The 22,868-nt window shown below is 42.2% G+C and overlaps 1 protein-coding gene across 9 annotated transcripts in view; it reads right to left on the bottom strand.

Moving 5' to 3' along the window:
• Positions 1-22,868, bottom strand: part of BCAS3 (BCAS3 microtubule associated cell migration factor) — a 469,548-nt gene that overhangs the window by 266,028 nt on the left and 180,652 nt on the right. For all 9 annotated transcript variants that reach the window (XM_084803266.1, XM_084803265.1, XM_084803270.1 and 6 more), the window contains 3 exons: positions 19,837-19,961; positions 16,851-17,016; positions 15,413-15,513 (listed from right to left, as the gene is read on the bottom strand). In XM_084803266.1, coding sequence (XP_084659392.1) covers positions 15,413-15,513; positions 16,851-17,016; positions 19,837-19,961 — 392 coding nt within the window. The remainder of the gene's footprint in view (positions 1-15,412; positions 15,514-16,850; positions 17,017-19,836; positions 19,962-22,868) is intronic.

Genomic DNA, 22,868 nt, shown 5'->3' with positions numbered 1-22,868 from the left:
GTTGGAAACAGGGTTTTATGCAGCCTGGGCTGGCCTCAAAGTCACTATGCATCTAGGGATGACTTTGAACTTTTCTTGAGACAGGTCTCACTATGTACCATTGGCTAGCCTGGAACTCACAGAGATCCTCCTGTCTCTGCCTTCTGATTGCTACAATTAAAGGCCTACACTGCCATGTCTAGCTCTGGCTTTGAACTTCTGGTTACCCTGCCTCCATTCTGCTAGGATTCCAGCATCTGCACCCATGCTAGATTTCTGCAGTGCTAGGAATCCCACCTAGGGCTCCCTGACCCCAAGCCAGCACTCCACAAACCCAAAATATAAAATGTTCCTACAGTCACTCAGATGTTATCCCTCTACAACCTCAGGGTTTTCTTTGAAGGGCTGAATGCACAACTCCCCAGCCTCCCACCTCCCTTCAGAGAAATCAAGCAATGGAGTCAACTGGGAAACAACAAAAGAAAAGGCATGGGTGAAGGGAGGGAAAGCAGGGGATGAGCAATACATAGGATTATATAAATAAGACAGAAAACAATCTCATTTCCACTCCCACAGAGATCTGTAAATACATCTACACCAAAAATTTTCTTAGGCTAAACTTCTAAAGAAGAAACCTTGGAAACTTTAAGTATTCTTAAAACAGATTATATTAAATACTTAATATATACTTCCATGAACAGTTAAAGGTGTTGCCAATCTTATTTGATGATTCAAAATAAAGTATGGAGAGTAGAACAAAATCATGGGGAAAGAGATGAGAGAGAGAGAGAGAGAGAGAGAGAGAGAGAGAGAGAGAGAGAGAGAGACAGAGAGAGAGAGAGAGACAGAGAGAGAGAGAGACAGAGAGAGAGAGAGACAGAGACAGAGACAGAGAGGTGACCCAAGGCAAGATTTTAAAAGACACATGCTCAATTTATTTCAAGGGGGAAAAAAAGGTCAGACTATAAAGTTTATGCAGGGAGGCAGAGGCAGGCAGATCGCTGTGAGTTCGAGGACAGCCTGGTCTAGAAAGTGAGTCCAGGACAGCCAAGGCTACACAGAGAGACCCTATCTCAAAAAACAAAACAAAACAGGCTGGAGAGATGGCTCAGAGGTTAAGAGCATTGACTGCTCTTGCTGGGGTCCTGGGTTCAGTTCCCAGTAGCCACATGGTGCCCTCTTCTGGTGTGCAGGTGCTCATGCAGGCAGAGCACTGTATACATAATAAACAAATCTTTTAAAACAAACAAACAAAAAGACCCTTAAGTGTAAGGCCGAAGCTTTGTATTCTAGAGTAAGTGACAACTGCAGAATGGTTTGACCCTTACTAGGACTTGATGACATTTCGCATTATGGTGGCATGGATGGAGTTAGGGCGAGACGGGAACTAGAGCCGAAACAAAACTAGTCCTGAGTTGGCAGTTTATAGGTTTACTGCACCGTTGTTATCTGGCTGTGAGCATGCTTGGAATTTCCCATGGGGCTGGGGGAGGATGAGGAAGTGGAGTGGAGGAGGAGCCTCTCTGTCCTCATCCTTTTTACAAAGGAAGTAGTAAATATTCCAAATATATAACTCAGAAATGAATTCTCTATACATGTGAAATAGTGACAATAAATAAGTGTCCTTTAAACCACCAGAAGGAAAAGGAAGAAAAGGAAACCATGAATTTGAGTCACCAACTCCTACATGGGGATTTTTCTCTGGTTTCCTAATTAAGATGCTCTGGCAGTATCAGAATATGGAAAAATTAAAGTGTAGAAGAATACCTTCCATAGTGAATGAATATCTGGGATGCAGAAATGCCCCAGACCTTCAGAGCACTGACTTCTCTTCCAGAGGACCAGAGTTCAATTCCCAGCACCCACAGGCAGCTCACAACTGTCTGGAACTCCTACTTCAGGGGCTCTGACGCCCTATGAAGTATGACAGACATACATGGAGACAAAACACCAATACACATCAAAAAGAAAAATAAGTTTATTATTAAAAATAAATGAATGTCCATTGTTCTCCCTTACACTTACTGACATTTTAAACTGTCTCCAATAGGTGTTCTGCTGCCTTGGGGAGAGGAGGGACATAGCAGGTCAAGGGGGAAATGGCTGCAAACTTTGAATCTAGTAGGATTGAAAAATAAATTTAAAAAAGGACAACTGATTGGAGCTGGTCTGCACACTTTCTAACCACTTCTTAGGAGTAAAAAGAAAACCAATGCTATGCTGAGTGACAGATATGGAAAGTGGTTGCGAGATGACAGAATCTCAGCTACTCTGATGAAAACTGCATCACTCTAAATAGTGTTCAGGAAAGCATCTGGCCTACTGGTTTAAATCATGTCAGAATGCTAACTTAGGTGGGCAGAGCATTTCATACACGTGTGAAAGTAACAGGCACAGTTCACAGGACATCAAGACAAGAAGTACAGACCAGAATGGATGGTAGGGTGGCTTGTGTCCATCAATAACCAATAATCTCATTGTGAATTGGGTCATGCAGTTGCTACCAAAGAGGATGAATTGTCCCCAAAAACCTTATGTCACACCTCTTTACACAAAATTATAGATGCAGCATTAGAAAGGATTTCAATGGCTCATTTTTTCTACATTTCTAATAATGTAGGCATAAAGAACTATTTTAATTTGAAATGAATTTTCATTTAATTAACCTTTATGTGTATGTGTGTCCCTGAGAGTATGTATGGGAGCCTCATGCATGCAAGAGCCCGCAGAGGTCAGAAGAGCACTTAGAAGTAGGGCTACAGGCAATATGAGATGCCGTGCGGATGCTGGGAACTAAACCCAGGTCCTCTACAAGGGCAGCAAGCATTCTTACACCCAGCCATCGCCACAGCCCTGAAATGGAGAATATTCTCTCAAACCCAACTTGGAAGAACAAGATACATACCAGCTACCTGTAGAACTGTTGGCACTTTTATTAGCCTTTATTTTATGTGTGTGAGTGTTTTTGCTTGCATGTATGCATGTGCACCACATGTGGGCCTGGTACTCATGGAGGTCAGAAGAGAGAGTCAGATTCCTCTGGACTTAGAGTCACAGCTATGAGCCACCGTATAATGCTAGCACCTCTACAAAGTGCACTTAATACTAAGCCGTCTCTCCAGTCGTTTAGGTAATTAACAGAGTGAAGGAGAAGAAACTTCAAGATTACCGTTCTTACCCCACTTTTGGTACAGGAACTAATAGTGTACCTTATCAATCCAAATGCAAAGAAAATATTACCAATTTATTTTAGAATAGCACTTTTGAAATACTGTCTCCGCACACAGGTACTTGATGACCAGAGATCACGAGGCACACACAGAATGAGCAGATCATCGTGCAGTAACTTTGAGCCAGACTGTTTCTCCTGTGTGTTCTTGGGGAAGCAGAGTGCATAAAGCAAGTGAAAAACAACAACAAAGCCACCTAGTGTATTTTGCTGTCAGGTGGTGGTTTACACTCCACCTCCCCCATGTATATACATACCTATACATAAATATACACACATTTGTATATATACGTTTATATTCCCCATGTGTCACAGGGCAAATAAAGTGCTGAGCTCTACAAAATAGTCCTTTATTTACATCTCAGCCCAACCCCTGCCACACAGGCAAGACAAAGTAAGTAAAATTATGAAGAGGAAAATTAAATGCTTTGAGAACCATGTCCCGGACTCCAAGCCTCATATAAAAATTCCTCAGTAGTAAAACAGTATGTTCTGAGTTCTATAAAAAGCTTGGGAAAACGTTGGTGTTGACTTTTTAGTTATCTTCTGTGACAGACTCTCAAGATCAACATGCATAGTGTGTACCAACCTCACATGTTAGGGTGTGTGAGGTAGAAGCAGGTTCTAGAGCCAAGTCCTTACTACTCCAGGCAGAATGAAAACCCTATCCCTCCCACACACACCCAGAAGATGATAATCCTTCAATTTCACAGAATCAAATAAAATTAAATTCCCCCGAAAGGAACAGAAAATCTCAATAGCTTAACTCCTTCATCAGCGAACCTATTCCACACACCAGAAGATGCAGGTAAGTCTAACCATTACCACAATAGATGCTCTTTCTATGAGAGCAGGAGGCGGACTGGTGTGTTAGTGTACTGGGTGTGCTTTTGCACGTGTTCAGGACACAATCAGACAAAGTAAAGGGACATGGGCACTGGTCAAGATATAAAAATAAAATTCAGGATTTATCTAGGAAGTAAATGAAGAGAATTGCAATGTGTGTGTAGAAAAGTCAAAAGCCAAGAACACATGGACCCCGGCCCCTCGTCTAAAAGCAACACAAAGCGTAATGCCGGATGCCAAGAGCAGCTCTTGTCTGTGAAGCCAGTGAAAGGAAACTGGTATTTTCTGGTATTTTTTTGGCGGTGGAAAACATCTGAAGTGTGGTGCTGGAACTTTAGAAAACACAGCAGGGCAACAACAAACAGTAATGAGAGACGGCAAAGTCCAGCTCCCAGTTCTCACAGGTATTAAAAGGCCTTTCATTTCCAACAACTAATTGCAGTGAGCCTGAGATCAGGCAGGGTGCTTATCACACAGTGCTGACCTGCGCACATCCTCGCTTTCCAGGTGAAAGTGTCCTGTCTGCTTTAAAGCTATGCTGGAAAACTAAATGAAAGTCAAATCCACTTAGGAAAACAATGAGAAGTTTGAAATCCACAGTAGCAGTAGTACCAGCAAGGTCAAGTTGGCAGCTGGCGTTGAAGGAATACCAAATACAGATTAACTTTGGGCTCAGGGCTCTTCCCAACCCCACAGAAAATGCTGAAGTCTTTAGTGAGGACTGAGGAAGCCAATAATGTGACAGCAGTTTTTAGTCCTTTGGGTTATTTCAGGGAACAATGTGTCTTTTTCTAGCTACAGAGAACTTTGTGAATTCAATGACATCATGCAGCCCTGGATCAAACAGCTCCTGCTCAAGGTTCACCCAAAGGCCAGCGGTGATAAATCCCATTCAAGGACAAACTTTCACATATATTTGGTTTTTATTAAAAGCAGCATTTATGTACCAGTCATGCAATATGACAGTGCTCGGAACCAAACTCTGTTTCTGATGAGAAAGCACCCGAGACCCAGGGAGAACTGGAAGCAGTACACTTTTTTACTGTAGAAATTAAAATCTCCCTTTAAAATCCAAGTCTCCAAAACAAACAGCCAATAGCAAATGAACAGAGCAGTTCCTAGTGACCCAGGGGGGAAAAAAAAAACCACAACAGTTAAGCAGTCTGTGTCAAAAGTAGTAATCAGACATCCGCACATTTAAACAAATTATCATTTTTATAAGTATCAAGTTGACAAAAAAATTGTCAGTTTTCAATGAGTAAGAAAAAGGAGAAAGTCATCAGCTAAAAATAACACACCTAAAATATGCGAGGAAATGTGCAGTATTAGAATCCTCTCAGTTACAGACAGCAGGAGCTCACTGAACTTCAGAGGCGCGACCTCACTGCGGGCCTGCCTATTAGCAGGAATGCTTTACAGCAGGTCAACAGCAGCGCGGAACAGTACATACAGGAACAAGCGTCTCCCCTGTCTATATTAAATGGATCGATGATGCCTCCCTGCGCCCTGGCCCTGGGGTACCGTAGATGCTCACTAATTAATTATTAAAGTTTTCTAGCATTCAGTCATTGCACATCTCTGGTTTCACTTTCCTTTTCTTCCACATTCCCAGAAGAACAGTCACCAGCAATATATAATTAGAAAAATGACATACCCTTATTGTCTGTGAGAGAATACACTTCCCTGACTAGCCCTCAACTCCGGTACATCTTATCCCGCTCTCCCCACAGTTTCCTCTTCCCGGTTCCCAAAGCCTCATCCCACCGCATGACTAAAGGACCTTTCATTTGCTGTTCTTGTTGCCCTTGAGGTCACTCTGCATTGTGTGTCTGGACAAGTGATATCTGGAGGCAGTCTGGCAAGGACCACAACTTCATCTTCCTACTCAGCATGACCGTAAAGATCTCATAAAGGGAGGAGAACAATAGAGCCTAATGGACTGGTGTTCTTGGCCACATCAGCAACTGGGCTGAGTGAATTTTCCAAACCATCACAATGTACAACTGAATAAACAGAGTATGGCAAGGTCTTCAGGACATCACAACTAAGGGCAAGGCAGAGCTGCCCGAGTGATGGTGTCCACGGTGCCAACTGAATATGATGCCTGCAACTCACAACAGCAAACTTCAAGACATGCAAGACAACTAGGAAATAAGTCCACCCTTACCTCAGGAACTACATACTTTGGCTTTGAGCTTGTGAATTACCACTACGGCGCCACAGTTATGGAGTCTGCACAGCAACTCAAGGCTGTGTTCTTATGCTTACCTGCAGAGTGACACATCACTGACCTCCTGGGAACATCTCCATTAAACATATTTTGATAAGAGAACCACAATGAACAGGGCCAGTAGAAAACTTCAGCCATGGACAAGAACTGAGAGCAACCAAACACACACTGCAGAACTACTGTGGCAGTGCAGTAAACCCAGCGGCTGGCTCGCTGTGTGCTTAGGCCTGTCTCACCCTTAATACTAGGGGCACGGGTTTTTATAAGACAATGTATGACTTTTCCTTTGTGTATTCAGCTGTCCCCACATATGTCTACTTATTAATTTTCTACATTTACACAAATAACTCATTGTTCTAGTATGTGAAAGTGGAGAGTTTCCATGGAGAGGAATGGCAGAATCACTGAGGTCTAAATTCTATGAAGAATCATGAGCTGCACCTGGGCCTGATGCCACTAACCTGTAATCCCAGCTACATGGGAGGCTGAGGCAGGGGAATTCTAAGTTTGAAGTCATTATGGTCTACAGAGTGAGCTGCCTAGGCACCAGGATGAACTTTCAACTTTATTTAAACTAAGAAAAACCAGCAAACAAGCCAAGGGACTCAAGTGAGGTGGCAGGTAAAGGAGCTCACTGCCAACGCTGGTGATCTGAGTCCCAGCCCCGAGACTCACGGTGGAGAGAAAGAAGTGACTCTAGCAAGTTCTCTGACTTCTAGAACACACCACAGCGTGGGCACATGCAGAGCAGCACCATGCGGGTGGGGAATGGGAGATGAGTGGTGCTGGAAAGGGGCCTAGGGATGGGGCTCAGCAGTGAAGCCTTAGCCCAGCACTCGCAAAGATCTGCCTTCAGCCCATATAGGGGGAGAGAGAAGGGGATGGAAGCCCAGGGAGGAAGAGCTAAGCAGAGATTAAGGAGAATTACTCAAACATCCATCTCTTCCTAATCAGTAGCAACAGCTCAGAGCCAGTTTAACTCACACACTTGCGTTTTAGACTTCTTTCAGCAAGAATCAATTATTTATTCTACACGCAAAGATTATAAATGTGCCATACTTAAAAAGAATAAAATAGGAAAAGGTGTATTTTGAAGCAATGTAAAGTTAAAGAGCCACTCATTTGACTCTTTAATAATCAGACATCAAGATTTTGCTACGACAAACAAACGTCCTTGCCTAGCAGCTCAGTGGCCTGGGCCTGATCACAAGGGCAACAAAAACACTCCCATAAAATCAAAAAACAAAAACAAAAACAAACAAACAAACAAAAACCTGAAAACAAACAAGCAGAGTGGGGGTCCACAAACTGACAAAATAAGAGGCTGGGAAACATTTATAAAGGCAAAGCTCATTCTGCACGGTTAATGTGGCTCCTCCCACGCTCTCCATGTGTACTGCTTAATACTACTCTCGGAAAGCCTAGATCATTATACAGCAGGAAGAATTAAATAGACATTTTCTTTTGACTAAGCAAACGAGGCAAAGTTATCTTGGCATGAAGAGAGAAAAGCTTTTAGACTGGAAGACACTAACATTTTTAACCCATGCATAGGAACATATTTCAACATGTTCCCTCAAGTCCAAACAAATCAGTTCAAAACACAGAAGCAGAAGGACTGGACGGAGAAACAATCACCTACGGGCTCTCTCCAAAAGCAAGAGAGCACTGCCCAAGGCCTGATCTTCGGTCGCTCTGAACACTGTGTCCATCTCATCTGCTGTTACACAGTTCATCAACAGACGCGTGCAATATTCACAGGGAGAGACACAGCGAAGACTCTTCTCTTGCACTGTGTGCACATGCACACACAACAGAAACAAGGACAGGTAACAGAAGATCTATGAAACAATCCGCTGTATTTTCTGTACACATGACCATTCCTATAATTAATTTTCCTATTTTTATTTTTATGAAATGTTGGGGATCAAACACCGGGCTTTGCACAAGCCAGAAGCTGAGATGCACCCTCCTTCCTGACGTGTGACAAGAGCCTGCTGAGGCACTTCTCACGTGAAGACTTACGCTTTTCTGAGCTATAGAGTGAGCCGTAAAAGCTGGGCTAGATTGTTCAGGGAGTCACTGCAATTAAAGCTTTGGTTTCTTTGTAAACTCAGTTATGTTAAGTACATTTGTTTATGTTTTAATCCCAAGTGTGGGATTTTAGTTTGGGCTTTAGTTTGTCCACAGCTGATAAGTATCTCGTGGCACGTATGGAAAGGGGGTGGTGGAATGGAGGTTCCACAGAGGCTTCAGTACCCCAAATAAAATGCATTTCTTTTTGTGCAACCCTCACTGCTGTGTGCCTCTGTGTGCAGACCCATCAGCTCTGACTCCTGTAACTGCTGACGTCGGATTTCTGCCCTCTGTCAACTTTCTTTTTCCTTCTTCCTTGATCCCTCCTTTCCTGTTCGTTCCTTCATAGTTTCTGTTTCTTGTACATTTCTTTTTTCCTTGATGACATTTTAATTTTCTCTGAAAAATAAGTTTTTAGTGTAATATGAATTTGTTCCTTGTAAACTTCAAAAAATATGGAGAATATTAAAGCGGTTTCAACCCTCCTTATTCGATAAAATAGTTATTGCAAAAATAATCTCAGAATCTTCTGACACTCGTTTTAGGAGAAACTTCCAGTCTTAAGGCAAATATCAACAGAGCATTCTAGAAATTAGCCTTTCGGTATGAGAAGACAGCAAAACTTCTTTCAAATTATTAGAAGAATAAAGATGATCAGAGCATAAAGACCAAAGAGGAAAGGTGAATTTGCACTTTAATAAGAAATGACAAATAAAATGGTTTTGTTTAATACTCTGGGAAATGCACATGATAGTGCTCAGCATCACTTGCTACGAGGCCCATTCAGATCTGAAAAGATGAGATCTGACACAGATGTGCTCTTTACCGTGCTGCTGCTTTACCACAGCCCTGTGGGCTGCAAACCCTGGGAGCCATGAGAGACACAGAATTCAGACTGACGCAGGGATCCACATGTGGCCACGATGGCTCCTGACAGTAGTTACCATTACACTTCTGTCCCGTGCCAGCTACAAGGCCAAGCGCTTTAAATGAGCAGTCATGTTTCACCTAGCGCCTCTGTAACAGGTGTCCTTAATTGCCACTAAGAAAAAGAATATAGCAATATAGCAAAGTTGCTTATTATTATTATTACTGTTATTATTACTGCCATTATTACTGTTATTGTTGATATTACTTTGGCATAGTACCTGTGGTTTCACTTCTGTAAAGCAAGTGCTTAACTACCACTGACCTATATACACTGGCAAGCCTTCTGCTTTCCTTTGAAAATGAAGGAACTAACAACACTAGAATTCCTAGGGGAACAAAGAAGGTATGGAAATAGTGTTTAAAATGCAGAGCAGTTACCGTTGAGTCCGTTATTTTACAATAAGAAATTATTAGTAAAATATCAAAGAAATTCTGTTTGAACATAAAAGTTGGCCGATCAGCCGTTCCTCCACTGCCTGTGGCACCACATCCTACTCTTTTCACCAGGCTAGCTTCTGAATTACTTAAAGCAGTACATGGCTGTTCTGCTTGTTTGTGTGCCATGTGAGTATCTGCAGGTGGTTGTAAGCTGCCACGTCAGTGCTGGGACCTGAACCCAGGTACTCTACAGGAACAGTAAGTGCTCATAACTGCTGACCTTGCTCTCCAGCCTCCTGGGTTCTGAATTTTTATGAGTTTCTGGATAAGTTACAAGAATCTTAGGCAGAGAACATCCAAGATCTTAGAGGTGTTAAGTTTTTCACTGCATAATTACAGAGAGGAGGCCCAGAGCACCACAGACTCAGAGGAACCATTTAAGGAGAACAGAAGCACTTCTCTACAAATTTCCCATTCCCAAAATAAAGGTCATACCTTCTGTGCAAAGTTAAGCAAGAACAGACACAAGGTTAGAGCAAACACAACTGAGAACAAAGCCCAAGAGCTGAGCTACAGGGTTCTCTTGACATTTTCTGGAGTAGCAGGGAAAAAAAAATACTATGATGTCCGTCAGAAGGGCGTCAGATAGTTTTTACACAGCAGAAAGTGTTAAGGATAGCAGCTAAGAGAAGCAGCTCTGTTAATGGCGCAGAGGTGTGGATGCACATGTAAGAAATGCCGCTGGGAGGGGAGATCTTTGCTGGAGCAGGATCCATATTTATGTGATTACGTTTCCCATAGTTGAGAGCAGCTATAATTAATGGATTTCCCTCCCCCTCTTAATGCAGCCATTTGTCAATTCAAAAACAGAATGCCCAATCAATTCTGATGTATTTAGTAAGCAGTTTGTCAAACATGACTATAACCCAGTTAATATATTAATTTTTGTCATGAAGACAATGCTAACAACTATTAGGTTTTCTATAACTAGTTTGTAGAGAAAAATCTGCACTGAATTCATGGTCATTCTTAAGCAAAAATCACTCTTCTATCTGTTTCGTGACCCATGTCTGTCTATGAACTGTGAATTGAAAACAAAAATATTAGTATGCACTGCTTCCTGGGAGATTCTCCAAATTGACCGCACAAAAGAAACCTGAAGTTTCCCAAACTCTTCAGTGGGAGAGTAGGTTGACAGCAGCTGGGGCAAAAGACTGCATTCTAAGTCACCAATAATCTCAAGAGCCATGCTGAGTTTAGGAAGGATGCCAGCCAGCTCAGCCGCCTCACTATCTCTGAGACAGTGCTAGCAGAAATATACAATCTGAGGTGGAAACAAACCACTTCTAAACCCTAAAGTTTTCTGAATTAGAACGAGAAAGAACAGACACAGAATGCTAACTTCATGTTCCATACATTGGGCTCTCGCTGGCCCTCTCCGAATCAGAGAAGAGCAAAGGGGGAAACTGACCACACTGACTTGGTGCAAGGCTGTGTATTTATTTAAAGCCTGTGATATAAACTAGTTCTCTGGACTCCCAGGCACCCCATTGTTCTATGGCTGCTGAGAAAGGTGGCCTATGTGTCAGAAAAGCACACTGAATATTTTTCTATGACCCAGAGGGCAGAGGTCACTTATTATAAATGGATAATGAGACCTAATGCAGTGCTCTGAGGATGGACAAAGAAAGGGTCTATCCACAGCCCCTGGTGGATTGGCTCTTCAGGCTTTTATTTCCTCTGCACACTTAATGGAGTCAAACAATTGACAGAAATTCTATAGAGAAGGCTAAAACTGAGAGAAATGACTATATGCTAACCCTGACAGACACATACAAATAGTGATCCTGCAATGGCGCCAGAGCTCCTGCTACAGAGTAGCCAGCTGTAGCATTCCCCCTAAATTCCCACTTAGTCATTTATTGGCAATTAACGTCACTGATGGAAGCGATGGCACGTCAAACCATGCACGCCTGCCAATATCAACCCATTATGTTACTGCAGGTAAGCGAAGCCCTGCCGTTATATTCCAGCCCCATGTTTTTATTTGTTTGGTTTGGAGAAAAATGGGGACCACAGATTGCTGGTACCTCTACTATCCTCCTGTCCAACTATGACAAAGCACAATCCACGGCGGCAGGATCTATTTAAGAACCTCAAATGTCACTGGAACAGAGTAAATGACATAAGATATACAAATCTTAATGGCCTACAGACTTCTGACCAATATTTTCTTTTATCGCAATCGATGTCCAGTACCAGTGAAATCTGCCAATTCACTGTAACAAATGTTAATATCATAATGAAGGAAAGAATACTCGTAACTATCCTTGGAAAACGGCAGCCAAAAACAGTCTGACAGGACCACAAGATACTGTAAGAGTGCATGTGGAATTCTGCATCATTAACAATGCTTATAGGTCAGAAAATATCTTCTTTCTCTTTGTTTCATTTCAGATTTAAAAAACAAGTAATAAAAAAATAATAAAATAAAATAAAATAAAAAACAAGTAAGAATCTGATTTGCCTGTACAAAATTACTCTGACCATCTAGGTAAAGACACAAGAACAAATGGAATCATGCATGCCAAGTCCAGGGGTTGATATAAGCCAAACTTTCAAATTTACATAGTTTACAGTTAACCATTTCATATCATATTCATAATGGGAATTAATAATGTCATAAGGATCATCCAAACTAGATTCTTACAGAATGAAACACCATTTCATGAAAACAATTTATCTGTGGAATGACATACGGCAACTGAAAATATTCAAATGTAAATCACTATTAGGAGTCACACTGTACAGGGCAGCATGACACACCCTGTGACCAACAATGGACTATAAATACTCTTTAAATAAGCCCTACATTACAAGTTTCCTCTACAAGAGAAAAACATTTCACTCTTCCTTTTCCACTTCTCCCCAGGACTGGGCAAATATTTATAATGGACAATACAAGGAAATATTGTTGAGTGCCTCCACCATACTTGGTACATACCACAGCAGCAATGCAATCCAGGAGTTCAGACTAACAGAATATGACGTTGAGAGAGGAGCTCAGAGGAAAACTGCTGCATATACAGCTGTTTTCCCTGGCGCTGACAATGTCAATCACAGACAGGAGTCAAAAAGGGTATCTCTACTCAAGTGCAAAAGCAGTGGAATTAAAATTTGCCTGGATATTGAAGTTAGAACTGGAAAGAACACCAGCGACTCTGTAGAGTCTAAGGGTTTTATGTGCCAGCCTAGAAGAACACAAGTCATTTGGGAATAAAGATGCTTACACGCTAATGACGCCTGATTTCAGTCATCACACAGGCACAGCCTTTACTTTACTCTGTACCTTCTGCCCCCGTCCCAAGTCCAAGGCACCAATGATGTGGTAACTACCTACCTCTTTTGCTTTGAAAATTGATAAATGACATATAAACAGATTAATGAACTGGATGTAAAATAAAATGAAGCTCAATACTAATACTTAAAAGGCTTACACTTGTGATGGCGAAACTTGGTTATAACACTGACACACTAAGAACTGTGTCACAATTGAGAAACTGCCTTCATCAAACTGGCCTATAGATGTGACATCTTCTTGATCACTAATTGATATAGGGCTTAACCACGGTGAGCAATACCACCCTAAAGTATGTGAGGCCAGGCTGAATAAAAAAGACAGCTGAGCAAGCCAGTAAGCAGTGTTTCCTGCTTTGGTTTCTCTCAATGGTGGGCTGTACTCTTTGGGAGGACGCAAACCTGTTCCTTTTAGGTTGTTTATTATAATGATATTTACCACAGAAACACACATTCAACTTCTACAAAGGGGCTTTTCAATTCGTTATCCTTTTTGGGGACTAGAAAAATGGCGCGTGCGCGTGCACACACACACACCGATTCTTTTTTTTAAAAAGATAGAAAATTGTTTCATCAGAATAAAGAGTTAACACGCACCAAGCTTCCAGAGAGACAGCCTTCTTTTTCTTCTACCCCATACAAAGTGCCATGGAACTAACAACTATTTTGAGGTTGCTTTTATTTCCTCTTGGACATAATTTCCTTGAGAGTTATCAAACGCTGGCGTGTACTAGCAATTAAGTCTTTTGTTTAAAAGAGATACAAAATTCTAATATATGGATATGCTCTCTGGTTTCAGTTTTACTCGGTTCAATATACTTTACAGTCTTTATGAGTTTTCTCCTTGGAGTACGGGCCACATGGGATCGTATGACTGGATTATGTAGGAAGTGCTCTGAGGTCTGACACCTCACTCCCCCACAGGCCGAGACCCACTAAAGCAACTGAAAAATACTGCTGCAGCTGAATAACTTTTTGTAGACTATTTGTCCTCTAAATAAGCTGCCAAAAATCTAATCTTTAGGCCCCAATTTAAATCTACAATTTGGAAGGTGAAAAGAGACTAAAGAACAAGTTACTAGGTTCCTTGGGGCGGCAGTCAGCACTAAGTGCCTGCCTTCACACTGTAAGTGCCTGACCTGTAGAAGGCATTTGATAATCACGTGCTGGAGAAAGCAGAGTTCAAATGTATGAGTGTAAGACTGCCAACTGATTATTACTTGTGGCCTTTCGTAAATGTAGCGCAAAGCCTATAAAGTCTTCTTTATTCTGGCATGATACATAACACACTATAAAATGAAATAAAACAGTTGTACAACTATTTTAACTCAAGCTCTGTAATTACTAAGCAAGATACCACCAATGTTGATTTTTAGGAAAGTTCGAAAAGTATGCAGTACTCAGAGCCATCAGGTTCTTTAGTGATTCAGTATATTCTATACAAATGAATTATTAACTGTAAATCATCTACAAAGACAAAGAGGATAGTAAATATTAAATTGTCTCTCCGTGCCTCCACAGAAAGTCCCCATCTGGTTGGATGAGCCTCCATCAGTATCCACATGACAAGCACATGCCAGACCCTGGTCCAACACCAGCATCAACCACAAACCAAGGAAGCTGGGACCATCAAGGAGTCCAAAGAAAGCTGCACAACAGGCAGAAGCTGCTATCATGCGTCCTGTCTGGGATGAAAACTGCTCGCTTTGTTCTCTTAGGAATTCTCCCCGGCTCTATGAACCTGTTCTCCACAGCCTGCTAGGTCACATGCTAGAGGCAGTTGTTTTATTTTGTTGTTTGGTTGGGTTTTTTTTCCCTACACCTCTGCAGAGTTATAGTTCACGGGAAGGAAAATGCCAGCTGAAGACACACACACATATATACGGTTAAGAACTATGGCCCTAGCCAGGCATTGGTGGCACATACCTTTAACTGCAGCACTTTGGAGGCAGAGGCAAGTGGTTATCTATGACTTCAAGGCCAGCATGGATAGAGAGTTCCAGGACAGCCGAGCTATACATACAAATCCTATCTTAAAATACAAAAACAAAAAAAGAGGTTGGAGAGATGGCTCAGCATCTGCTCTTCTAGAGGTCCTGAGTTCAATTCTCAGCAACTACATGGTGGCTCACAACAAGCATCTATAATGGGATCTGAAGCCCTATTCTGTTCCTGCAGATAGGGAACTCATATTCGTGTGTGTGTGTGTGTGTGTGTGTGTGTGTGTGTGTGTGTGTGTGTGTGTGTAAAATCTTTAAAATAGAAAACAAAAATGAACTATGGCCCCTAGACTGATAATATACAAATATGCTTTGAAAGTCAGCAAATTCTGAGAAGATCATATGGAAGAGAAACCAAAACAACGTGAACTAATGAGAAGTACTCACAGCCAGCCAACAGGAGCTGGTAATACTGCACGGCTTCTGCGGCCAGGAGCAGAGGGTGATTCGCGTTAAATGGCGGCTGCAGTTCATTCCATTGAGGCGTTCTAAGGAAACAGCAGAATAATATTAATATTCAAGCTTCAGAGATGGCATATAAATCATCGGTAGAGGCTAACAGAGACTCACACAAATCACTGTGTAATCATTAAAACCAATGCTCTTTAACTTGACGCACAAGGCCAGGAAATGTAAAAACTAAAAAGGTGGCAATGTGCCATGGAGCCAACGTCACCTATTAGAACTAGACTGCAAGCAGCAGGGTAAGACAGAGAGAAAAGAAGAAGAGCAGTATTCACATGTCAACTACACAGATACAATTTTATCTCCTTCTTGGCTAGTGTTAGAAAGCTACAACATGAAACAAAGTAACTGAAAGTGATGGGGGAAAAAAAAAGAGCTGTGCAATAGACACCTTAGTGAGACTGCAAAAGCTCAGTTAGATCAGCCCAATTTTAAATAAGCTTGATATATCAGCTATTGACCAGATCAATCCCTCGAGGTGAGTACTAGTAAAGAAAGCTGGAGCCTCAAGAAAATCAATAGACTATTTTAAAATGTCAAAAGGAGAGGAGTCATTTTCATATCCATTTTTATCCGTTTCCTTTCATACATGCAGGGTTATTCTTTTTTTCCCCTTGAACAACTCACTGTATTAAGTGGGTTTTATTCCAGGTTTCATTTCTTCCTCTTTGTGCTAGCTAATAAAAATTCACCGCATTGCATTCACTGAGATGATTTTAAACCTTTCTAGAGTGCCTAGCCATTGTGTCCTGGACGATCACTTTAAGGAGACCTTTCGGATCTCTTTGTATTAGTTTCTATTTTCTTAAGACTGCAATAAGGGAAACACAAGACCAAGAAATGGATACACAAAGCAGCAGAGGACAAAAAGTTCAAACAGGCTGGAGAGATGTCTCCGCCATTAGAGGCTAGGCTCAGAGTCAAGAATATAGAGAGCAAAATAGAGACACATCCGGAAACAGGGCAAAACATCGCCATGCAAGGTTCTGCATGTGAATACTTACAGCAACAATATTAATGGCAGCTACAGAGTGACAGTGTCCTCCAACTAAAGCATGGGTAAACAGAAGTGGTATGTCTATACAATACACTGCATTAATATGGGCATTCAAAATATGCTAATTGAAAGAAATCAGACACAAAGGATAACACAGTACGTGGCTCTATCATTCAGTGACCAGAGCAGGCAAAGGCAGGAGATACAAAGTACGCTGGTGGCTGAATAGGAAATGGAAAGTAACTGCTGCAGGATTTCTTTACCTGACTAAGAAAAAGGGATTGCAGAGGGGCACGTAGAGGACATGCAGTGCTTACATTTTACTGCACGTAGACCCTGGCCAGTGAAAAGGAAATAGATTACCTAACAAGTGTCCAGCTGGCACGGGGTGATGTCATCATCTCCAGAGGTGTGTCATCACTGATCTTGGGAGCAGTACTGATCGGTCGGGGCTCAATCATGTGCTCCACTAAGGTCCCATAGCAACTGATGATGTAAAGAGATTCAACTACAACTTGTTTGGACTGGTCTGCAGACAGAAAATCAAAGCAATACATATAAGTAATGATGGCAACAACAACAACAACAACAAAAAAGTCACAGCTGGATGTTTACATTCCTGACTCTGCCATATGCACCCAGGGCTGCTGAAAGAAAATGGCAAGAGCTTTGTCCCATGACATCTGCATCCTCTGAAAGTGCCTTGCATGAGCAGATGCCAGTGAACATGCCACCACTGTGTTATTTCAAGAATGGTATCATTATGCACAAAACTGGAGTATAGCTAAACACTATGTGATAAAACTTTGTATTATTATACTATGGGTTTCCCCATATATTATGAAAAATAAATGATATTGAGTAGGATAGGGAAGGACAACATGAGAATAAATAATCTATCCCATAAAGTTTAATTACTCTGTCTTGAACAACTCACCTGCATGAAAAGCTATGTTTGGGACTAAGTCAGTGGAACAATTGATGTTTCCCTATGGGGGTGGCTCAACATCTATGAGACCATGAATTCAAATCCCCCACGCCAACAAACGAGACCAACCCCACCCCTAAAAAGAAACCAACAAAAAACCATCGACAGGCAAAGTCAAACTCATGCCTGCAATTCCAGGGGTGGAGAGGGAGGCTCCCTGGGCTCAGAAGATGCTGACTCCCTGGACCAAGGCAGAGAATCATAGAGCGAGACACTCCGATGCCCACCCACACCCACATGTGCACACACAGAAAACTTGAACATTAACATCTGGATCAAGGGAGAACATCATTTGTCTGTGGAAGGTCATCAATTGAAATAAATATAGCACAAGTGGACAGAGAAGCAAACAAATTTTCTGTTACTATCTCTCAATTTTCCAGTAAACTAGGAACAGTATGGGGGAAAAAGTTCCTCCTCAAACTAGTCCTTAATCTATTTCTCAATGAGATTCTTGGCTTTTATAGTAAAGGAAGGCCAGCCATCCTTAGAGAAATCTGTGCTGGGGTTGGATGCAACCAAATGGCTTCTAAGGCATGCACATGCACTCAGTGCTTGCCCAAGCAGGCCCTGTGCTCAATCTCACATTTTACAGTAAGCCGAGAAGGACTTAAGATCCCTTATGAGCACTGTGTGGGTCATCTTATCTCTGTGTCAGATGAATCAATTACAGCTGACTTGAGAAAACGGCCAATGACCAGCGAGCAGGACATAAAAGACTGGCAAGCTAGAGGAGTAATTAGGACAGAGGGAGACGCATTTGAAATCGAGCTTTCCAGCAGGTTTTAATGAATCACAAAAAGTCCTTCTGATAGCATCATTAAACCAAAGGCAGTAACAAAAAAATAAAGATGGGATAAGAAAATGGGAGGCTTGCCTGCTCCACAGTGCTCTTCCCAACGGGGAAGGGACCTGTTGTGCTAGGGTCTGGTTACAAGGGAGTGGCCACTGAAAGGTAATAGCTAGGGAAAGGGCTGAGGTCTGACTGCCAACAGTGAGCAAGGAGGAGAGCCAAGTGTGCAACTCCAGGGGAAAGGCAGTGTGTGTCCTAGCTGAATCTCAGTAAAGTAATCAGGCGAAATCATAACATTCAAAACTCTATTCTTGGTGTATACAAACCCCTATAACTGGAGTGTGTGTGTGTGTGTGTGTGTGTGTGTGTGTGTGTGTGTGTGATAAAAACATACTAAAACAATAATTACACAAATATTCTAGGTATTGATTCTGGTGATCAGGGATTAAAAACACAGCAATGTGGGCTAAAGAAATGCCTCAGTGGTTAGATGGGCTCATGCCTCTTGTAGAGGAGCCTAGGTCAATTCCCAGAACCCCACAGTGGCTCACCACTGCCTGTAACTCCAGTTCCAGGGGATCCAACCTCCCATGCACTTGGTGTGCATTTATACATGCAGCCAACATATTCATATGCTTAAATTTTTTTTAAATTTTAGTTGAAAACAAAAAATAAAAACATAGTAATCACACCACGGAGAGATGGTAACCAAAAAAAATCTGACCTTTTTGCTTTATTTTGGGGTCTTTGGGTTTTGTTTTGATTCTCGTTTGTTTGTTTTAATGTGGCAGTAGCTTCGAAAGACAGCTCAGCAGTTGAGAGCACTGCCACACTTGCACAAGGCTTCATTCGGTCCCCAGCACAAACATCAAGCCACTCACAAACACCTGTAGCCTCTACTGCAGGAGATCAGCATCAGCCGCCATCTGCAGGCAAATGCCCAAACGTGCACTCGCGCACACACACACAGAACCCACATAGACGTGCATGCTTGTGCAACAGCTAACATTAGCATGTGAAATATGAAAGTAATACAGTAGGTAAAGTATTGACAGCCCTGAGACCAAATGTGCAATAACATTATTTTAAAAAGCAATAATCCCTCAATAGGCCCAGATGTGATATTACACAAATTTATTTTTCTCTGTTTGGTCCCCGCCCATCTCCCCAACAGGGTTTCTGTGTGTAGCCTTGACTCCCCTGGACTCCCTTTGTAGACCAGGCTGACGTCAAACTCACTGAACTCTGCCTGCTTCTGCCTCCCAGAGTGCTGGGATTACAGACATGCGCCACAGGACTCAGCTGTATTGCACAAATTTAAATGCCAGCACCAGACAGGAAGAAAATGGTGGGTCTCTGTGGGCTTGAGAAAATAGTTTTAATTCTTTGAGACTTACTAGTTAACACCAAACATGCTGGATTTAAAAAAATATATTTTAGTAATTTTTATTTTAGTAAAGAAATGATCGGGCTATTAGTTATAAAAATCATTTTAGGGGAGCTGCTGGCTCTGTGTCCTAAAAGGTAAAGTACATCATGGCAGATCAGAACATGGAGGGCTCACTTACCTTTTTCTCGCTTCAGTCCTGCATTGTTTGCAAACCACGACCTAGAGGTCCCGAACACTGCAGCCACGCAGAACTCACCACCCATTGACTTGCTTGGTGAAATTTGTGGAGGCGGTTTAACTTTGCTTGAAAAGTAAAAGGACATTTAAAATTACTGTGATGAAACTACAGTCTTCCAGCTCATGAAAGATCTTCCCCCTAGAAGTGCTACCACTGAGTGTTCAGTGCTACAGCACAGTCATGCACGTTCCTCCAAGATCGACTGACCAGTGGTATGGCACAATGCCACTCACTATGGGATAAACTGTAAATGGTACCGAAGTTAAAGGGTCTTGTTCAGAGAGCTGGGGGTAGTGGCACACGCCTGTGGTCCCAGCTACTTGAGAGCCCGACACAGACATGATACTTTTTTTTGTGCCTGGGTTCCAATGCTAGCCTAGGCAACATAGCAAGACAGTGTCTCCTGGAAACTAAATAAATTGCTTTTGAACTGGACGCTGGTTTCAGAGTTATAGCCAATCCTTTCAGGTGGCTAACGTTTCACTAGGAAACATAAAATGGAGTAAATAAGAGGCAGTTCATTCTGACAGAGACCACCCATACAGAGAGTATGCATGGAAGTGAGCATGAGTCACAGCGCAGGTCCGCTGCTATCCAGACTCAACACTCAAGAAGATCTAGTGCAATGGCTCACTGCAATCAGAGCCAGCCATCTTGTTGGCTGCTGCTTCTTTTCTTCCTGGATTTGTGAATTAACTATTTTGTTCAAGGAAAAGAACAAGACAGAACTAAATAGTGAAACTTTACCAAATGCAAATCTGTTTTCTCTTTGCTATGGCCGAGTGCGTTCATGCTAACCACCATTACATCATATGACTCCACTAAAAATTTGCCTTCCTGTTGTCTATGACAAATGTTCACATCCTGCACTCTATTTTGTGGCTTTCATCTTCTTTCAAATCTTCAATTTCTGATCTCTTGTGAATTATAGAATTTCTCAAAGCTAACTAGCAATTACACAACTACCTTCAAAGATTCTCTCTCTAATTCTAGTCCAGAAAATGACCTCACTGGCAAGAGGGTGGGCCTGATGGACACCACAAAGGCAGAGCACTGAGGCTCAGCTCTGCACTGAGTCTACTGCACACGGATGTGATTGCTACCTTTCCTTATCTTCTTTATCTTTTTCTAGATGTGTTGGAATGGGAGGACTGACTTCTGGAGTAAAGAAGAAACCTGAATTGGAATGCCATTCAGGTCATGTGATTTGTAGTTAAGTAATTTCCCACTCAGAGCTCAGACTACTGGAGAATGCTATAAATGGGACCGCCAACAGTGAAAAATTAAGGACCATACTTGTTCTCACGGTCTGGTCTCCACGGAGCAGAACCACTGACAACTTCTCAGACACTTGATTGAGCAAATACTAATCAGACCCCATCCCAGGTGTCATAAATAAAAAGTTTGCAACAATCTGTGAAAATGTAATTTTTTTAGCACCCTCCCTGTCCCCATCAGATTATTTGTGTGAAAGCAAGCCAGACTCCCAAGGGTGGGGCCTTCACATGTCATAGCATTCAACCCACATTCCATGAACCTCCCCTATTTTACAGACAGCGCCTTAGTAATATCACTCTCGCTGTCCCTGCAACACCTGAAACATTCTCCAACATCTAATCTCCTAAGGTCTTTGTGTTGACACGTGTGTGTGTGTGTGTGTGTGTGTGTGTGTGTGTGTGTGTACATGCCAGACATTTTGAACCAAATCCATGATGGTGCACACTGTAGTGTATAAAAAGGCCACTGCTGTGAACCACTCATTAATACTCACTGAGCACACTGTTCCCACAAAATCAAATACACACAGAAAAAATAAAGTCAATTATGACCAGACTCATAGAAAATCACAGTCTTTGAAGAATGATGTCTGTGCTGACATGGGTGTGGTCCCACAGTTTCCCTTCTGCATAGCTGTTCTGCCACAGTGACCCACCAGAGAGGATAACACCATTGCTCCTGCTCCAAATTTCAGCATATGTGAGCCCCGCCCTGATATCTGGTCACCAATCTTCTGGCTGTGCTTCTTTGTGTGTGTCACCTTAACGTGTGTGTTGCCCCACAACAAACAAAAGTGTGTGTTGCCCTCCAACACCTCTCACTCCATCACTGAATTACTAAGCCTGAGCTCCTGTCATGCCATGTAGGATGTCCTCCTGGCCCCTGTAGTCAACATCAGGTGTCTTCTTCTATTGCTCTCTACATTACTGTGTTGGCGCTGGTGTTGCTGACTACCAACTGACTAACTGGCCAGCAAGATGTACGGATCCACCTATCTGCTTGGCCTCCGGCTCTACCTGCACCCCCCAAGCTGTGGTGACAGATGTTTGAGAGCATGCTTTGCTTTTTAAATGGGTGCTGGGAATCTGCATGCTGGTCCTCTTGCTTGCACTATCTCCGCAGCCTCCACTAAAGAGTTTCTCTTGAAAGCGCTTGCAGTTGTGGGACTACACAGACAGGAACAAGGACACTGCACTGCACAAGTAAGCTTCACAGAGTCAAGTTCAAATTTGCAAATTACTGGATGAGACTTTTGCTGTGCCTTTTCTTGAGAGAAGATACTATGATTCTTCTAAAGTATTTAAATAGGGTCAAACTAGCACTGGCGCAAAAGACCACCTTTCCAGCGGAATCATGAGAAGTAGAGAAACTACAGGGCATCAGCGCATCCCTGGAGAGCGTCCTATATATTTATCATCTTACATTCCACCACGCCTGGCAACAGCTAAATTTTATTATACTTCAATATACCTCACGTCATTTCATTCTGAAGCCAGCACCAACACAGTGCCGCTGTATGTGCTATGAGAAACAGTATTTTATTGTAAAAAATTACATAGAATTTTTGGAAACCCTATTTTATTCTTATGCTTTATCATTTATCCCTTATCTGGAGATAGGGTATCAACCAATCTCATGAATTAAAAACTCAAGGGGGCCAAAAATATTTTACAACATGCCCATCATGTGATCTG

Source organism: Acomys minous, assembly GCF_964271855.1.
Source record: "Acomys minous genome assembly, chromosome: 12".
Classification (NCBI taxonomy): domain Eukaryota; kingdom Metazoa; phylum Chordata; class Mammalia; order Rodentia; family Muridae; genus Acomys; species Acomys minous.
Note: the sequence above shows the minus strand (reverse complement) of the source record. Positions and strands in the feature narration are given on the sequence as shown.